Genomic DNA, 17,638 nt, shown 5'->3' on the forward strand with positions numbered 1-17,638 from the left:
TCTATTAGTAGATGTAGTACTGATGGTTCCTATGTTCTACATTTAAGATATACTCTACTAGAATCACTTAAAGCATTCATATTTGTAAACATGTCCACTCTCTCTTGAAATTTCCTTTGGATACCGTTCCATCGTAAGCATGTCATAGATACCTACCTTCATCCAACAGGCGAAAACGGACATTAGCTGCTACGCTAGTAAAAATCCCCATTCTCCCCGGGAAGATACAGCAATTATCCGCAGTACGCGATACTCGATATACGCGATTGCTCTAAATTTGACAAATATTTATTTATTTATGTTATTTGTTTTTTGCAAATATTTTATGCTCTTTTTGCATTTCCTTAATGTTCTTTTTGCATTTTGCACTAAAATTGTACAAAAGATACCTGTTTTACAAAAAAAAACTTTAATGCTAAACTCTGTGGCGATATTTTTCAACCCTCGAACTGGTAGTGTAAACTATTTTACCATACAAATCCGCTATACGCGAAAACTCGAGATACGCTATTGCGCTCGGTCCCGTACGATAGCGTATATCGGATAATGACTGTACCGTGTTTAGCGGGTAAGAACACGTGTATTTTTCCCGAAATTTAAAATTCCCGATTTGGTACATCTCTGGTTGTGACCAACGACTGGCTGGTATATTTGCTTCTTGCAATACTAATATCATTCCTGGTTTCAATACTTGCCCATTTGGCCGGTGAACTCGGCATTAGTTTGAGATTCCCTCCAATAGTTTATTCCTTACAGCAGCTGTGTCAAGCTCATTTCATCAGAGATCATTGTCAAACACAATGATCCACTGAGGTAGGGGAAGCCTATCAGCCTTCGGTGCATCTTTCTCGAGCAATTCAAGCTATCCATCGGTGTCTTCTCTATCCATTGCTGTCTGACACGAATCTTTGCTTTTTATCCATGTTTGAACAATAGTTTTCGACTACACTCATGGCCTAAGTGTTTGTAACGGTGGTTTATTGTGCATTTCTTACAACTGAAACGCTGTGTTGTTTGGATTAATTTTCAATTACGATACTTGTATCCGACAATGATTCGGGACGTACTTGGACTGGTCCAATGTTAATAATATCCCGTCGAAGTTTAACTTTGACAGCCCTATCGAGGTGCAGGTTTGCCTATGTTTTCTACACTATTTTACACATTTTGACACATTTCAATGCACAAAAACGGAAAGAAGAAGAATTAAGTTTTATAATGGTGTGTGTCTGTTTGATCCATAACTCGTTTTATTCACTAAGTGATTAGCATTTCAAAATGACTTGCAAAACCCTGTATTTTGACACTTTTTTCCTGGTAAAATGGGGAAAAATTCGCGAACAAAAATATGGTCTGTATTAAGCGAACCTTTTAAGAATCTGTGTGTTGCAGGCCTTGGACATCTCGATTCTTTTATTCCTTTATCTAAATCCTTTTATCGTAAATGTAATCCTTTACACTTAGTTTTGATTTTTGGAGAAGTAAATTAGTGTTGTACAATGTGGGATATCAATAATTTCAGCTTTCAATGAGTCAAACATATTGGATATTACCTGATTTTTGGTTAGTTATTTAATGCCGGTCTCATGGTACAGTCGTCAACTCGTACGACTTAACAAGATGCCCGTCAAGGGTTCCAAGCCCCAAATGGACCGTGCCGCCATACGTACACAGAAAACTTTTTTTACTGAGCTTCAGTAAAATTTTACTGAAATTTTTTTAACTGAAGTTTCAGTAATCCTTTCAGTAAAAAGAATGTTTACTGAATCATTCAGTAATGTCCGGTGCTCACCAAAATGACAGCTCGTTTACTGAAATCCCAGTAAAGCCATTCTCATATTACTGATTTTTCAGTAGTTGGTAGCGATTAAAAAATGACGAAATACTTCTTTTAAATTGAGTTTTTATTGATGCGCAGATATTGCCAGTCCCTCAGTTCATATTCATACATGTTTTGTGTTGTTTTATACAGTTTTTATACTGTATTTTGCCACCGCAAGTGTAGATGGTTCAGTAAGCGCTCACAGACACCACGCAATTTCAGCAAGCACAGTGGATTGTAGCAAACATTTTACACACCAACACGGCTGCCAATTCTTTTAAATTAATCCCGTAAGCCGAAATATCACCTGAAATTTCACCAGGGTGCCTGTAAGCGCCTACAAAATCAACTCTTTGCACATTACGAGCAAATAGGTACCGCATTGTTTTGTTTTGATGTTCTGACTGACAGGTCAATTTGACAGAATGAATTGCTGCATTTTCAGTAATTTGTTTTACTGATATCCAGTGAAACGACTAATTTGATACTTATTTTACTGATTTTCAGTAAAATGCGTATTACTGAAATGAATTCAGTAAATTAATTTGCTGAAAGTCAGTAAAAACATGACATTCATGCTGAAAATCAGTAAAATATTCTATTACTGAACCGTTTCAGTAAAAAACTTTACTGAAGCAGGATGAGAAAATTTGCTGTGTAGGACTGACTATCCAGCTATGGGGGGGTAATCCAAAAGTCACTGAAGGCCAACCCCACAAGTGGTAAAGGCAGGCAGGCCTTGACCGACAACGGCTGTGGAGCCAAAAGAAGAAGAAGAAGAACTGATTTTTATGGTAGTTCGATTAGATGTATAAAAGATGTAACATTCCAAGGTCGGTGTTGTGCAGAGCCGTTCGGAACAATCCAAAGCCGACTGAAGCCTCTACGCATCAGTCAGAGGCGTTGAGATCGTAAAAATCGGATTGAGCGGAGCCATATCTGACTGCTGACTAGCCGTACGGAACGGCAACCGACGACTCCAACGGTTCCGAATGTCTCTGGACGGCTCCGGCGGCTTCGGAAGGCACCGAGCGGAGCTGTTGGTTTGATTTGGTCAGAATCGGAGCCAGATTAACAATTAGCGGAAATGATGTTGAGCTGTGGATGCGATTCCGACAATCAATCAATAGTTGTTACCACGTGCAATCGAGTCTACCCAAAATGTTGCTACAATCCAGCATTCAATCGAAATACGGCTGAGCTTGTATTCGATTTAATCTTTCTTAAGGGTCTCTGTTGCTCTGTTCGTGCATGTAGAACAAGTCTGTTAGATGCTATGAGTACAAACATTTTAGTGTCGAAAAATGTAGCGAAAAAATGATTCTTCTTCTTTGAAATACTTCTGCATTCCAAAAAATTGTAATACTAGATTTTTTGTTTTTCAATGCTTCAAGCAATTCACACAATATACACCCGGGCCACCAGTTTGACATACCTGCCTTACAACATGCCCGTCGTGGGTGCAACAACATAACAATAATAACAGTGTTTCAGGTACTCTAGACCTGTATTGACTGCGTTCGTTGCGGCGTATGAGCAGAGTAGAATTAGAGCCAAATACAAAAAATACTGCAGTGTTCAACTATTATTATGAGACGGTTAATCATGAGTACTCTCGAGAGACCATGATATCCCAATAACAAAACTATGCTATTTATATAGCCTACAGGACAGGACAGGACAGGACAAACGTAGATTGAACGGTTTTCCGTCTTTGCGCTCATTTTGTGGAATTCTTGGGATTGATAATTTCTTCTAGTTGTTGGGCTTACATTTGCTCTATGTACCTTCCAGTCATGCAAAGGCATGTCCAACGTAAAATCGGACACTTGGATTTCGCAAGTTATTCCTGGGTTTTAGCTTTATGCCTAAAGACGACTCAACTAGTGATGGGAAAAATAAAGTTTTTGTCGTAATAGATTCCGGCTAGCTCCGAAGTATTCTGGAATCGATTCCGGATAGTAAGTCCGGAATCGGTTTCCGGAATCGGAATCGGCTCCGGAATCGGAATCGGTTTCGGAGTCGAAATCGGCTACGGAATCGAAACTGGCTCCGAAATCAGAATCGGCTTAATCGGCTCCATAAGCATAGGCATCTGGGTCCAATCATGATTCGGTTGGTCCGTGATGGTCTGTATTGATAGCCGCAAAGAATCATAATTTACTTGTCAACGATCCATTCTCGTGGGGATTGCCAGACTGATTTCGCTTCTGAAATTTCTTATTGCAATTCAAGAACTGATTCTCATTCTGGAGCCAATTTTCATTTCTGGAATCAGTCCTGATTCCGTTACCTGGGTAAATTGCGATTCCCAGTTCGATTCCGATCCCGGAGCCCATACCGGTAGCGGAATCGGTTCTGGAGTCGACTCTTGAATCGGAACCGGAGAAAACTGCGGAATCGGAATCGGGTTCGAAATCGACTCGGGAAATGGCTCCGGAATCGGAATCGATTCTAGCAGCGGAATTGGCTCCAGAATTGATTCCGACCACGGAATCAAAATCGGGTAAATCCGATTCCGAGCTTCCACCACTAGTCTCAACATACTTTGGACCAACTTTTTACACACATATGGCGCTATCACAGTCTTGCTTAGACTTTTGATCCTAATTTACCTATTTGTTTATCTATAAGGCACCATGTTTTGACAGTGTATTACAATGTTCGCCTGTAAGGCATCCATGTTTGTCTCTAAGGTATCGATTTTTCAACTGTAGTGTTAATAGTGTTCTTTTTAATTAAAATTTAACCTAATGTCTGAAACTATGTGTTGCAAAATTATTCAATTTAAGTTAAGAAACGAATCATTTAATTGATAGCATTTTAAATACTGTGAAATCCCTCATAACAGATCTGTTTTTTTTTATCATCTACTATGAATTACATTTTTGGGTTTTTGGCTTAAATTTCAAATTTGTGAGTTTGATCTTTAAATCGGTTTCGTTGCCTTTCTAATTGGAATAATAAAAATAGATCGAGACCGAATTCTATGCTGTCTCGATTTTATCGCCAGGTCATTCTTACTGGACAAAAATACACCGTTTTCGAGCTAAAAAAAACAATGTTAAACTGCTTTTGATCTTTGTCCAACTGTAAGTAAACATTTGACGTCCAACTGAAATACTGATGCCTATCTGAACTTCGTTCAATCGTACCTAAACAAGTGAAACCCCTAACTTTATGCCTTTGCTGTAAGGTGTTTAGACCTTTGTGTGTGCCTTCATTAAAAAAAATAGTCTGAATAGATTGGTCAATAATTTGTCCCGATACCGTGAAAATTAATAATTGTCTATTAAATTAAAACCAAACCAATTAAAATGAAGCTCCAAACCAGTTAATTGCAACAAAATGATCATCGAAGAACCGAACCCGATTTGAATAGCACTGTTGCATTCCGTAACGTAACGTGTCTGACGCAGGCAGAACTTAATACATTTATTGTCGCTTTATGCTTTTCCGTAGATAATCGAATAGTGCAGGGATCGCCCAATCGCACGGGCAGGACCATCGGGTCGGCCCCAGCCGCCGCGGGTGCCGGTGGACGTGTCGGTGGTATCGGGCAGGTACGCCGGGGCCTGCCCCCGGTACAGGCTGTGACTAGCAAGCATCCGGAACGGGTGAAGCTCGCCATTGTCGCGGCACCGACCACGACCGAAGGATCAGCCTGCCGACCGTCGGATGTGCTGGCCGAGCGGAGCTATGGTGAGTAACGGAGCAGCGAGCTGGGCGCGCTAGAGAGTGATGCGTTGGTCGGTGGTGGGTCGTCACCTCCTACACATGCTTAATTAACATAGGAGCGATTTGTTGGTGGTGTTGGTGTGTAACAAACCCGTGTACCGTGTCCATGCATCTGGCCGCAAAATAATCCCTCCGGGTGTATAACAAACGAAACTAATCCCATCCCAAGGTGTTGCGCATACTCACCAGGATCTCAGGCGTTGACTCTGGCGCGTACTAACACGGTTGTGCTTCTGGTGCTTTGCTCTGCTTCGCTACTTGTACGTGCTGCCCGTGTGTTGGTTGGCACAGGAAATCTAACTGTTGCAGCGAGCAGCGCACAGTGTCTTCTGCCCTAGGATTACGCTTCACTGCCGCTTCACTCGTACGGTACACACTACTTTGGTGACGGGACACTTTCCGTATTGATTTGTGTGAGCGTGTGTGTGTGTGTTGTTTGTGTGTCTATGCATCTGTGCGCCTTTCACCGACACTGATCAGACTGATTGATTTCTTCTCACTTAATTTTTGTGTTCCCGACTCCCGACTACCCGACCGTGTCGCCCACTTGCCCATCCCAACCACACCAACACACTAGCGAGCGCAGACAACGCTCCGCTCAGCGAGAGCGCTTTGGCCACCGGCAAGCGGAGCTCGAGCGAGCCGGACGATGATAATGGTGATGAGGATGAAGGTGATGATCAAGATGATGATCAAGATGATGATGATGATGCTGATGATGCAGATAGCCAACCAGAGCAACCGGCACAACCTACGACCGGTGGCCGTACCGTGCAGCGGCTGTTTCGCGTCGGCGATCTGGTCTGGGGTGCGGTCCGCGGATTCCCGGCCTGGCCGGGCAAGGTGCTACCGGTGCCAGCGACCGAGCCGGACCCGTCGGCGCCATCCAGTGTAGACCCGGAGCACGTCTGGGTGCGGTGGTTCGGCACCGGCCGCACCAATGCGGAACGGGTCGAGATCGGCACACTGCAGAGCCTGTCCGAGGGTCTCGAGATGCATCACCGGGCGCAGAAGGACGCTAGAAAGTGAGACCAAAGTGGAACCGTGCAGAGAAAACCAAACGGAAAACCATCGACCCAACTCGAATTCTTTCGCTGAACTTTTTTTTCATTTTTTTTTTCACCTACCGGGAAGATGGACCTCCGGTCTCAAACCTGCAACCTGCAAGCGATCGTTCTAACGTTGACTGCTGCTTACTGATGTTCTCTCTTTTCTCTCTCTCTCTCTCTCTCTCTCTCTCTCTCTCTCTCTCTCTCTCTCTCTCTCTCTCTCTCTCTCGCCCTGTGATCACTCTTTTGTCGTTGTAGGAGCCGTAAACTGAACGCACAGCTCGAGCAAGCCATCCAGCAGGCGATGCAGGAGCTGGACCATGCCGCACAAGCCTCGTCCGGCTTTGGCCGTGGGCGCGCGTCCACCCTTGACAAGCAGCAGCGGCGACGGCGCCAGCAGCGGCACCAGCGCCGGCAGGCGGTGGCCAAACGGCACCGGACGGTCGGTGGCCACAGCACATCCACCACCATCACCGATACCGCCAACACCGGCAGCAACCTGTGCAATCGAAAGTCCGGCAGCGTGCGGTATTTGCGCGGCAACAAGTTTAAAGCCAAATCGTAAGGCCGACAAGCATGGGTTTGGAAGCATGTTGGACCGTCAACGTGTCGCGCAATCGATCGTAGCAAAAGCAGCTCGAAATTAGGCGGCAAGCGATTAGCACATTTTGGGGCAGCACTCGTCCGCCAATCTAATAATTGTTAATAAGCGTAATTGTTAGGTGTGTGTGTGTGTGTGTGTGTGTGTATGTATGTATGTATGTGTGTTGCGTAAACGTACGGACACGCGTCCAAATGTGTCCCACGTTTGCTGTAATTCCGGGCCGCAGCGGCGTAGGCGAATAACTAGGGCCGGGGGGTTCCGTTTTTCGGCTATCCGTAAATGTTGTTATCCTCATACCTTTTGTTATAATTTTTTTTTACCATAAGCAAAATGTATCCGCAAGACGGAACCATTGTTGTGTGGTTGTTGCCCCTTCCTAGAAAGGGGGAACACGCAAACGGCGCCCCCTTGGGAAACACAACGAGTAGAGAGCGTGCGTTTGCCGAGGCAGCGCAAGAAGAAGAAAAAAAAAATATCACAATGTATATCAAATGCGGTAGAGAAACGTTCCAAGCAATGGTTGCGTTTCGTTTGTTTTTTTTTCTTTTTTGTATGGTTTCGATTTACCTAACCCCACTTAGCAAAATTGTGAAAATTCGCAAACTACGCAAAACTAGTTAAGGCTAGGCGTTGCGGTCATTGCGCCATGACAGCACACGTGTTCGTGTTTCGTGTGGGTATATATGTCCTGCGTACAACTCAACACTAATTGAGCAGCTGCTGGGCACTGTGTGCATCGTTTCACTCCTCTGCAGCTGCAGCAGGCAAGCCATCGCTGCAACGATGCTCTCGTTACCATGGACAAACAAAAAAGGTTGAGATCGGTGGATAAGAACATTTCACTGCGATAAGTAGGGTATTGCATATAGATAGACACACCGTCCAGCTTGTTTTGAGACCACAATCGATGTGTGCGCTATGTTGGCTGAAAATACTGTGCGCGCGCGCACTACTAACGTCAATATTGTGTGACGAAAAACGTAAAAATCGTGGTTTGGTTTTAAGCTAGCTGAAAGGAGTGCACAGGGACAGGCAAACGGGCCGAGAGCTTGCAGCAACCAAGGGAAAGCAAACGAGAAAAGGTAAAAACATTTGTTGCAATGTTGTACTAGAAGCAAGTAAGCGTATTTTTGAGTTACAACGCAAAAGTAATAGCTGCTTAATTTTACTCAATCTCAATGCCCCCGTGTTCCGTTTTAGGTTAGCATTAAGTTTAGCTATAACAAATTGATTATTAGTACTATTACCGTTTTGTTTGTTTGTTTGTTTGTTGCGCGTGCGAGGTGTACGAAGTTACGCATTTAATCGACGAGCGCTGTCCTTAACGTGCTGCAAGCCGATAGGTTGCCCGTGGAACAAGAAAAAGTTAATCATTGTAATCTGTTTTTTTTTTTCTTCGATCTGTTAAGTTAAGAATAAGCGTGAGATTGTCGGCAAGCTGTGGTGCCCTGTGCCACGCGTCTGTTATTGTGTTATGTTTTTATTTTTTAAAAAATGTTTTTTGTACTTTAACGTAATAACGGTGCGAAACGGGCAAAACGGAACGGATTAAGCTAGTGGAGGATGGGATGGGCCCACATCCTATAGGGAGGCGATAGGTTTACCGTGCGCGTGTTAATCAAAAGGGAGCGAAGAGAAGCAAAGCAAAACAGTTAGTGCATAGCTGATAAAGTTGGGGGGGGGGGGAGGATAATGAGGGGAAAAATGTTTGTTTTTATACATAACTAATTAGTGCTATTATGGATGGCGGAAGGCAGGAACAGGAAGAATAGTAGGAAACGAGAGCCGGTGGTTAAATGATTGCGAGCGCGTGCGCGCGGCAGTGCCAGTTTTCAAAGCAGGTCATACACGTGCATACACATTTTTTTTTTTTGTTATGTTAAGGCAACCCACTTTGTAACGATAGTTTTGGGCAACAACTTTTTAAAAGAAAAACAAAAACAAATCCTAAACAAACGCGTACCCCACACAGCGAACGGAGGTTAATTATTTACTGCAGGCATTGGAAAGGATGCGTCATGCGCTGCTGCCGTGTAGTTTGGTTCCCAATTCACGAGGAGGAGAAAAAGGAAAACGCATTGCCTTGTTTGTTTTTGCTATTTTTTTTGTTTGTTTAATTTTATTACTGTTAGTGGCGTCTGGGTTTATTGCCGACATTATTCTTGTTGTTGTTGTTGTGATTAAAATGAGTTTTAAGACGTAGGAACGATTTACAGAAAACTAGAAAGGGAGAGATGGAAACAGGCAGAGGATGGATGGAACGCAAACGCTCTATTTCAAAATCAAAAGCCCCCGAAAACAAGCAGGAAACATTGAGCATAAAATAGGACGGTGCAGGATTAAAACAGACAATAAGACACACCTTCCCTACTTCCACCTACCACACACGTGCAGAATTCCCAGAATAGTCGCAATTGCAGTTACAGGAAGCAAACGGAAAGCTCGGATTGTAAAACGAACTGGCCGAAAGATGGCCAGGTGCGTTCGGTTCTCGTTAACGCGAAGCGAAGATTTCCCAACCCCAGGTCAGCTCCTCACACCAAACATAATTTAAAGCAGAAGCACAGCGGAAACAGTGTACGATTAATAAACTAAAACAAGAAAACACAACGGGCTAATTAATGATATAAGTATAATGTACTCAACGAACGGACGAAAAAATCACACACTCACTCAGTGTGTCCACGAGCGTGTGTGGGGACAGAGAGATTGTTTGCAGGGAAGCAAAAATAATTAAATTATTGATTGGTTGCATAAAGCTGCGAGATTGCAAAATATCGGTGGTCTGTTTACCCGCCCTAGGCGATTAATTGAACTGGAAAAAGAAAATCAAATTGGATTTTCACATCCGAAAAGCAGCAACGGTATCCGAAAACAAAAATCGTATGCTACACATTCTCCTCTTCGGCAGACGCTGTTGCTACTAAATGAACGCTTAACGCTCTGTGTTTTTTTTTCTTCTTCTAAATTTTCCTTCTATTGATTCACACCCTCTGTTTCTCGTTTAAAACTAAACTCGTTTAAAATTCTTTTAATGGTGTCTTTAACCCTTCAGCACCCGGCCATCAAGTCTTAGTACATTATTATTGTTGTATAGTAACACGCATAACGCAGTAACATTGCAAGACTCGATCAGAGTACACATTGAGTGAATAAAGGCGATTCCATTCTGAACTAAGGAATAAAGCAGTTGTGTTTTTCTCAACATATATTCCCTGCGACATATCAATTATCATATTTTATCCACTTTTGATGAATATCAAAAACAACATATTTATTGTTAATTCAGTATTCTCTACTAATGGTCTTAGCTGTGTTCACGAAAAAAGATTTTTGTTTTGTAATGGCAGTACATACAAATTTTATATTTTACTGTTCAAGGAGATCATATTTTTATATAGTGGCTGCTCGTATTGCTACGCGATGATATATTTTCCCTAAGATACATTTCTCTCTGAGCTGTTGGTCCTTTAACCACTCGTTCAACCACTAGATAAAATATGCCTTTGAAAAATACACCTTAGAGTATTTGAAAGAATTCACACACGCAACTTTCGAGAGCAATTTGTCTTACGGATGAATGCATCTTGCAGATGACAAAACACGTGTGGCATATTATGGAACTATGAAAATATTAATCTTAGGGAAACAGTTCATCTAAATCTTATTAGACGCGACCACATCTTAAGGCGTTAGACCTTGCGTGAAAGTGAACGTGAAATTTTGGGTTTTTGGCTATGTTTCATATAATATTCATCAGAATATGGCTCATCGTATACCAAAAGAAAGGATATTCAATTCCCCAACTATTGAGACTGTAAAACCTGCTTAAATAATTCATTAAATGCATTTCCTTATCATTCCCCGATGACCATTATTTTTTCACCGTGAACAAAGCAAACAAATTTAATTAATTTATTAATTCAATGTTTTGTATAGTCTAGAAAGTTGGGGAATTGAATATCATTTGTTTTGGTGTACGATAAGCCATATTCTCATAAAAAATTATTGAAATACAACAGAAAACCCCAAAAATTCACGTTCAATTCCACCGGGGCTCTAACGCGGGCTTTAGTGCTAGAGATAGTAGAGGATGTGACACTTTTAGCAACAGCCTTGTGTAAAACTCGTTAAGCATGAGGTAATCTACACAGATATGACACCTGATGTGTAACAACCATTTCACACACGTTAAATTTTTTTTCAGATTCAAGAAGTGCAAAAGAAATCGAATCACAGAAGATTCCACAAATAAGTTCACAATAGAAAAAAAAGTCAATTGGTTATGATAAAGATGAAATTCATTTATTTCTTGTTTTAACATCAAATTCTGAACTCTTTACGGCCTAACCGTCAGTTGAAGAACATGCTAAGAGCTAATCTAGTATGTTTTAAGATATGTTTATTAAACCTAGGCAGGGTAACAACCGAATGTTTTACAGGTGCTAAAGATGAAATTCATTTAGTTTTTAAGTAGAAATTTTGAAACCGTTCAGGCCTAACCGACAGTTGAGGAACATGCCAAAGCTAATCAAGGATGGATTTTAGATATATTTTGTAAACCTAGGCAGGGTAACAACCAAATCTTTTACTAGCGTTAAAAATGAAATTCTATCTATCTGAAATAATTCTATCTATTTTTCAATTAATTTTTGAAACCGTTCAAGCCTAACCGTCCGTCGAGGAACATACCTTAGCTAATATAGGATATTGTTAGATATGTTTAATAAAACTAGGCAGGGTAACAACCAAATGTATTACTAATGTTAAAAATGAAATTCACTATTAAAAAAAATAAAACCGTTCAAAGCCTAACCATCGGTCGAGGAACATACCAAAGCTAATATTGGATATTGTAAGATATGTTTAGTAAACCTAGGCAGGATAGCAACCGAATGCTTTGCGCGGAAAACATCTTCAACCATGTACAGTTCCAAACTTTAAGTGAATAATAGTTTTATGTCTTACATCTCCTTAACCTCAAGGCAATTATGGTTATCACAACCTTTCTAATGGCGGGACAGCGTTAGTGTCCATTATGACAAAAATTCAAAAGAGTTTGTAATTTCTAAGTCGAATGTCGTGGCTATGTAATAATATATCATCACAACCTTTCTAATAACCAGACCACGTTAACATACCAAACCTTCGACAGATTCGAAACAGTTTCTTGCTTCTTATTTCTAAAGAATGTGATGGCTAACTCTTAACTACATTTTTGGAACGACGATACAAACTAACCCACATGTACCTCACTAGATTTCAGCCGGATTGGTGGATTAGAGTGTTATTAATATTACTCCACTGGGCAGTTTACCAGCAACTGATCAGCCAGAAGTACGGCATTCCGGTTCGGACATATATAGTTCATAGTCAGTAGCAACATTCGTCCACTGGCGTGCGAATGTTCCGGACAGCTGGGCTGTGTCCACTGGCAGTGTTTCACGAATCTTCAACACTTATGGTATGGTAATACCTTGACGGGTTTTTTTCCAAATTATATAACGAATGTCGTTTCTTATGAAGTGTTGCTCCGATGAAGCTATCATGTCCAACTATTAAAAGGAGGAAAAACTACAATTCGCCTTCCTCTTCCAGCGCTACGCAATAGTCCGGCACTAGTTGCTCCTGCACAATTCCATCGGATTCATACCGAACTCTGTACATTGTAATCTCTCGGTACTCTATGTCGATAACTTCCCCGAAGCAGCACCACAGCCGGGGCGTATAGAGCATTACACTCACCTTGGATCCGATATTGATCGGATTCGGAGTGGTCCACTGTTCAACATCACCTGAGTACCCTATCAACGGATTAGCCATTAGATAGCGTAACAAGCCGCGGCGCTGTTCTAGCTCGACGCGGCTCTTGCTTATGAACGCGGGCGAAAAGCGACCAATAAGGCCACGTTTCCGGACGTTATTACTAATGCGTTTCCGCTGTATATGGGTAACGGAAGAGTTAGCCCGCGTCGGATTCAAGGTTTCTTTCTCCTGCCGGAAGATCGAGTCAAAGTAATTGTTCCCTTCTACTGAAAACGCAGCTGCATCTATATGACTGACGAACCTGTGGCACATCATCGTACGGTACAATTGGGGATTCATCCCATTTTTCAAAACCTGTTTCCTCTTTGAAATGGCACTAGCTGGAGAAGGCGTCATAGTGTTCGGTGCGTCAGAGTCGTTTCGTTTTGCAACAGTCTGACCGTATTCTTCGCCTTCAATCCGTACGACGTCTTTGCGTTGCGCTGTATCCGATGGTCCAGTATACAGCAGGTTCATCGAATCAGAATGTTGAAGTATCTTTCCTTCTGCCGAAATGGGATGCTTCGCTGATGAAATGCTGAAATTCATTCAGACGTAAGTAAGCGTTTCTTAATCTGGCAACCTTCCCCTTTGGCAATCCCCTTTGTACCTTACCTTTTCAATTTTTTCGAAGCTGCATCATCCACATTTTCTTCAACTTTAGTACGCAATTCTATCGTTTTCCTCTTTACGGCTCCACTTTCTTCCATCTCGGTTTATGTTAATGCTAGTGGTTCTCGGTTATATAGTCCTCACACGCGTGATCTACCACAATGTGCGTTTTTTGCTCAATGGAAAAGAACGTACAATTGCCGCGTTTTCTGAGTAAAGAACAAAGTGGGTATAGGGACGAGGTGAGCTTATAGATTAGGCGGGAACGCCATTTTAGACGAACTTATGACAGAAGTGGATTCGATTGTGATGCGCATACACCTTGCGCATACCTTATTTTACGAATAAGGTATATGTATATTAGGAGCAAGGTGTTATAAATGACAAGGTGAAGTTGTTCAGAGCAAAATGACATTTCTCGACTTGACATTTCTCTTCCGGGGGCTCCGGTATAAAAAATCGGGGAGGGCTGGTGCGGGGTAATGAAATTTGTATGCAGAGAGTGACAGATGTCCCCCACAATGTCGCCCAGCAAAAGCGATAAAAATCAACCTTCTAAATACATTATCCTTGATTAGGAGGTGAAATGCAAGGTGGATTAAAAATATCAGGTGGTGGATTAGGGCCTTTGGGGGGTCGCCATAGTTGAGGGACTTTACGTCATTTTAGAACCGTTGACCATTGGTTTCCGCACACAAAGCTTAGCAAATATAAGGCCGAAAATACACGGACCGGAATTTCGCGGCCGCGGAATTCCGCTTGCTGAAAAATGTATGGATATGACAGTTCGGGAAAGTTGCCGTTGACACTTTGTATATGGGTTTGACAGCAGGCGGAATTCCACGGCCGCGAAATTCCGGTCCGTGTATTTTCGGCCTAACAGATTTCTTTGTTATTATGTGCATTTTAGTGTGTCTATTGATTTTATCGAAAAAACGTAATATATTAACAAAAGATTTGATGATTTTTTTATGCACGAAATTTAAAATCATGCTAGCATGAGTTCTAATCTCAAGTAAATTGTCCATGCGGCTCGTAGATAATGAGGAATTAATGTAAAAATTGAAAAAAAATAATGATTTCTTAATTTTTATCATCAAAAATGTCGAAAACACAAAGAATTCTAGAATAAATTCACAGAATAACACAAAATAACACACTTTAATGTATGTTTCAATGTTAAATAAGAACTCACAAAGTCCAAAATATATTTTTAAATAATATCCCAAGCGCCACATATTAAGCTTAAACGACTGGAAAATTGAATATCCATAGAAAAAAATGAAAGCTCCACAGCTTCATTGGTTTGATCAATAGATGGCGTATTACAACTCATCATTATATTGCTATCCTTTTCTTGCAATGTGTTTCGACAAGTTTCATCTTATCATGACCTATATAGCCTTCTAACTTTCCGAGCAAAAATCTATATAAATGGTCTTGTGGTCAGATACGTGGGTATCAACACCAACTACCATTACTCAAATCTCACTTGCTTCAATGCTGGTGGTTTCCATTGGAGTTTAGTATTTAAACAATCGTATCGCCGTTCTAGTTCTAGCGATGCATAACTTCAATGCGAAACCATACAACAGTACAGAGGAAATGAGAAAGTTCTCCTCCAAGCGAGGAAGCTCCGCTGGTTGGGAATCCCACAAACAGATGGCGCCACCAGCTTTTTTGCTATTTTTAGAATGCATGAGTCGTTTGCCGTCTGCTAAACGAAGTCTTTCTATATTCCGTTTAGGCAGAGTGCTTGAGTCGTTTAGAAGCCGTTTAGTGGTCGTTTAGTGGATTTGTGGCACTTGGGATTTATTTGAAAAAATGGGGTAGATAAATTATATGAACAAATTTAATTAATGTAAACAAAGTTTGAATCCTGAGGACCTTACGTCAAGTGACGAATTGTCAAAATGCACTAGAGTCCACCACCTGATATTTTTAAATTCACCTTGGTGAAATGCTTCAGAGCAAATTGACATTTCATGACTTGACATAACAATACTGGGGGCTCCGGTATTAAAGTTCCCAACCCAAGTGACATTTGCTCGAAATTGTTTTACCATATCTGCTCGATTAGTACTCGATACGCCTGAAATTGTGGATTTGTGTTTGATCAAGTGTGTTGAAAGCGCCAAGATTTGGTGTGATCGTAAATTAGACGTTCCTCTATCGATGGACGATGCCATCGAGGTCATTTTTCATTCATAGCTATGGTTTTTTGATGAAAAACAAAAGCTAATTTTGTGTGACGGTATTTTATAAAAAATGGATATTTTTTAAGTATAAAATGGGAACATGGCCAACTAAAACGATAGGAAACATCCCAAGCGCTACAGATTAAGCTTAAACGACTGGAAAATTGAATATCCATAGAAAAAAAATGAAAGCTCCACAGCTTCATTGGTTTGATCAATAGATGGCGTATTACAACTCATCATTATATTGCTATCCTTTTCTTGCAATGTGTTTCGACAAGTTTCATCTTATCATGACCTATATAGGCTTATAACTTTCTGAGCAAAAATCTATATGAATGGTCGTGTGGTCAGATACGTGGGTATCAACACCAACGACCATTACTCAAATCTCACTTGCTTCAGTGCTGAAGGTTTCCGTTGGAGTTTAGTATTTAAACAATCGTATCGCCGTTCTAGTTCTAGCGATGCATAACTTCAATGCGAAACCATACAACAGTACAAAGGAAATGAGAAAGCTCTCCTCCAAGCGATGAAGCTCAACTGGTTGGGGTATCCCACCAACAGAGAGCGCCACCAGCTTTTTCGCTATTTTTAGAATGCATGAGTCGTTTGCCGTCTTCTAAACGAAGTCTTTCTATATTCCGTTTAGGTAGAGTGCTTGAGTCGTTTAGAAGCCGTTTAGTGGACGTTTAGTGTATTTGTAGCACTTGGGATAATTTCAGAGCGAATCTAGAAGAAAACAACGAAAAAGCCGCACCACAGTTGATTTTAAAGGCCTTTTTCTAAATTCCCTTAAACTGGTGCAGTTTAAGGGAAGTTTAAGGCTCCAGTTTAAGGGACTTTGCTCGAATTCCCGATTATTCGTGCTCGAAAATGTCAATTGGGAAGTGACATTTGCTCGAAATTGTTTTCCCATATCTGCTCGATTAGTACTCGATACGCTTGAAATTGTAGATTTGTGTGTGATCGAGTGAGTTGAAAGCGCTAAAATTTGGTGAGTTCGTAAATTAGACTTTCTTCTATCGATTGACGATGCTGTCTAGCTCATTTTACTTTCGCAGCTTTGATTTTTTATGAAAAACAAAAGCTTATTTTGTGTGACGTTATTTTATAAAAAAAATTGATATTATTTATGTATAAAATGGCTACATGACCAACTATAACGATAGGAAACATCATTTCCGAACGAATCTAAAAGAAAATAACGAAAAAGCCGCATCAAAGTTGATTTTAAAGGCCTTTTTCTAAATTTCCTTAAACTGGTGCAGTTTAAGGGAAGTTTAAGGCTCCAGTTGAAGGGAATTTGCTCGAATTCCCGAATATTCGTGCTCGAAAATGTCAATTGGGTTGTGAAGGGCTGGAGGGGGGGGGGAGTAATTCTCAATGATAGCGCCCGGCAAACGCGGGGCTTCACCCTTTAAATAAATACACCTTGTGTGATACGTATCTTACTAGGTGCCTACCCACGTGACATTTGTTCTAAATTTTTAACCATAACCTGCTCGAATAGTGCTCGAGATACCAAAAAATTTGGATTTGTGTATGCTAAAGTATCAAAATTTCGTTTGTGCGTGCGAATATTGGATGAAGTTGGCGTCCAATTCGTTTTAAATTAATTTGCTTGAACATTTGGCGAAAACAGAAGGCACATTTCGTACGGCGTTATTTGGTGAAAAGCTTTTCTAAAAGCCCCTAAAACTGGTGCAGTTTAAGGGAAGTTTAAGGTGCCAGTCTAAGGGAAATAGCTCGAAACTCCGATTTTAGAAATCGAAAATGACAATTGAGTACCTAAGTGACATTTTCTAGC

At 41.2% G+C, this 17,638-nt stretch overlaps 2 protein-coding genes across 7 annotated transcripts in view; one reads left to right on the forward strand and one right to left on the reverse strand.

The window, feature by feature from the left end:
• LOC5666767 (mucin-2) overlaps window positions 1-9,990 on the forward strand; it is a 31,454-nt gene extending 21,464 nt beyond the window's left edge. For 4 of the 6 annotated variants that reach the window (XM_061646389.1, XM_061646393.1, XM_061646410.1 and 1 more), the window contains exons 6-8: window positions 5,285-5,524; window positions 6,138-6,585; window positions 6,868-9,990. In XM_061646389.1, coding sequence (XP_061502373.1) covers window positions 5,285-5,524; window positions 6,138-6,585; window positions 6,868-7,174 — 995 coding nt within the window. In that variant the 3' untranslated portion in view covers window positions 7,175-9,990. The remainder of the gene's footprint in view (window positions 1-5,284; window positions 5,525-6,137; window positions 6,586-6,867) is intronic. The other 2 variants (XM_061646421.1, XM_061646432.1) reach the window with 2 other exon arrangements.
• Window positions 9,991-11,934: 1,944 nt separating this feature from the next.
• Window positions 11,935-13,868, reverse strand: LOC133391535 (uncharacterized). The gene is made up of 2 exons (XM_061646441.1): window positions 13,634-13,868; window positions 11,935-13,556 (listed from the first exon to the last, which is right to left on the reverse strand). The coding sequence occupies exons 1-2, from the start codon at window positions 13,726-13,728 to the stop codon at window positions 12,788-12,790; spliced, it is 864 nt and encodes a 287-aa protein (XP_061502425.1). The 5' UTR covers window positions 13,729-13,868; the 3' UTR covers window positions 11,935-12,787.
• Between the last annotated feature and the right edge of the window lie 3,770 nt (window positions 13,869-17,638).

Source organism: Anopheles gambiae, chromosome X (genome assembly GCF_943734735.2).
Source record: "Anopheles gambiae chromosome X, idAnoGambNW_F1_1, whole genome shotgun sequence".
In the NCBI taxonomy this organism is placed as follows: Eukaryota; Metazoa; Arthropoda; class Insecta; order Diptera; family Culicidae; genus Anopheles; species Anopheles gambiae.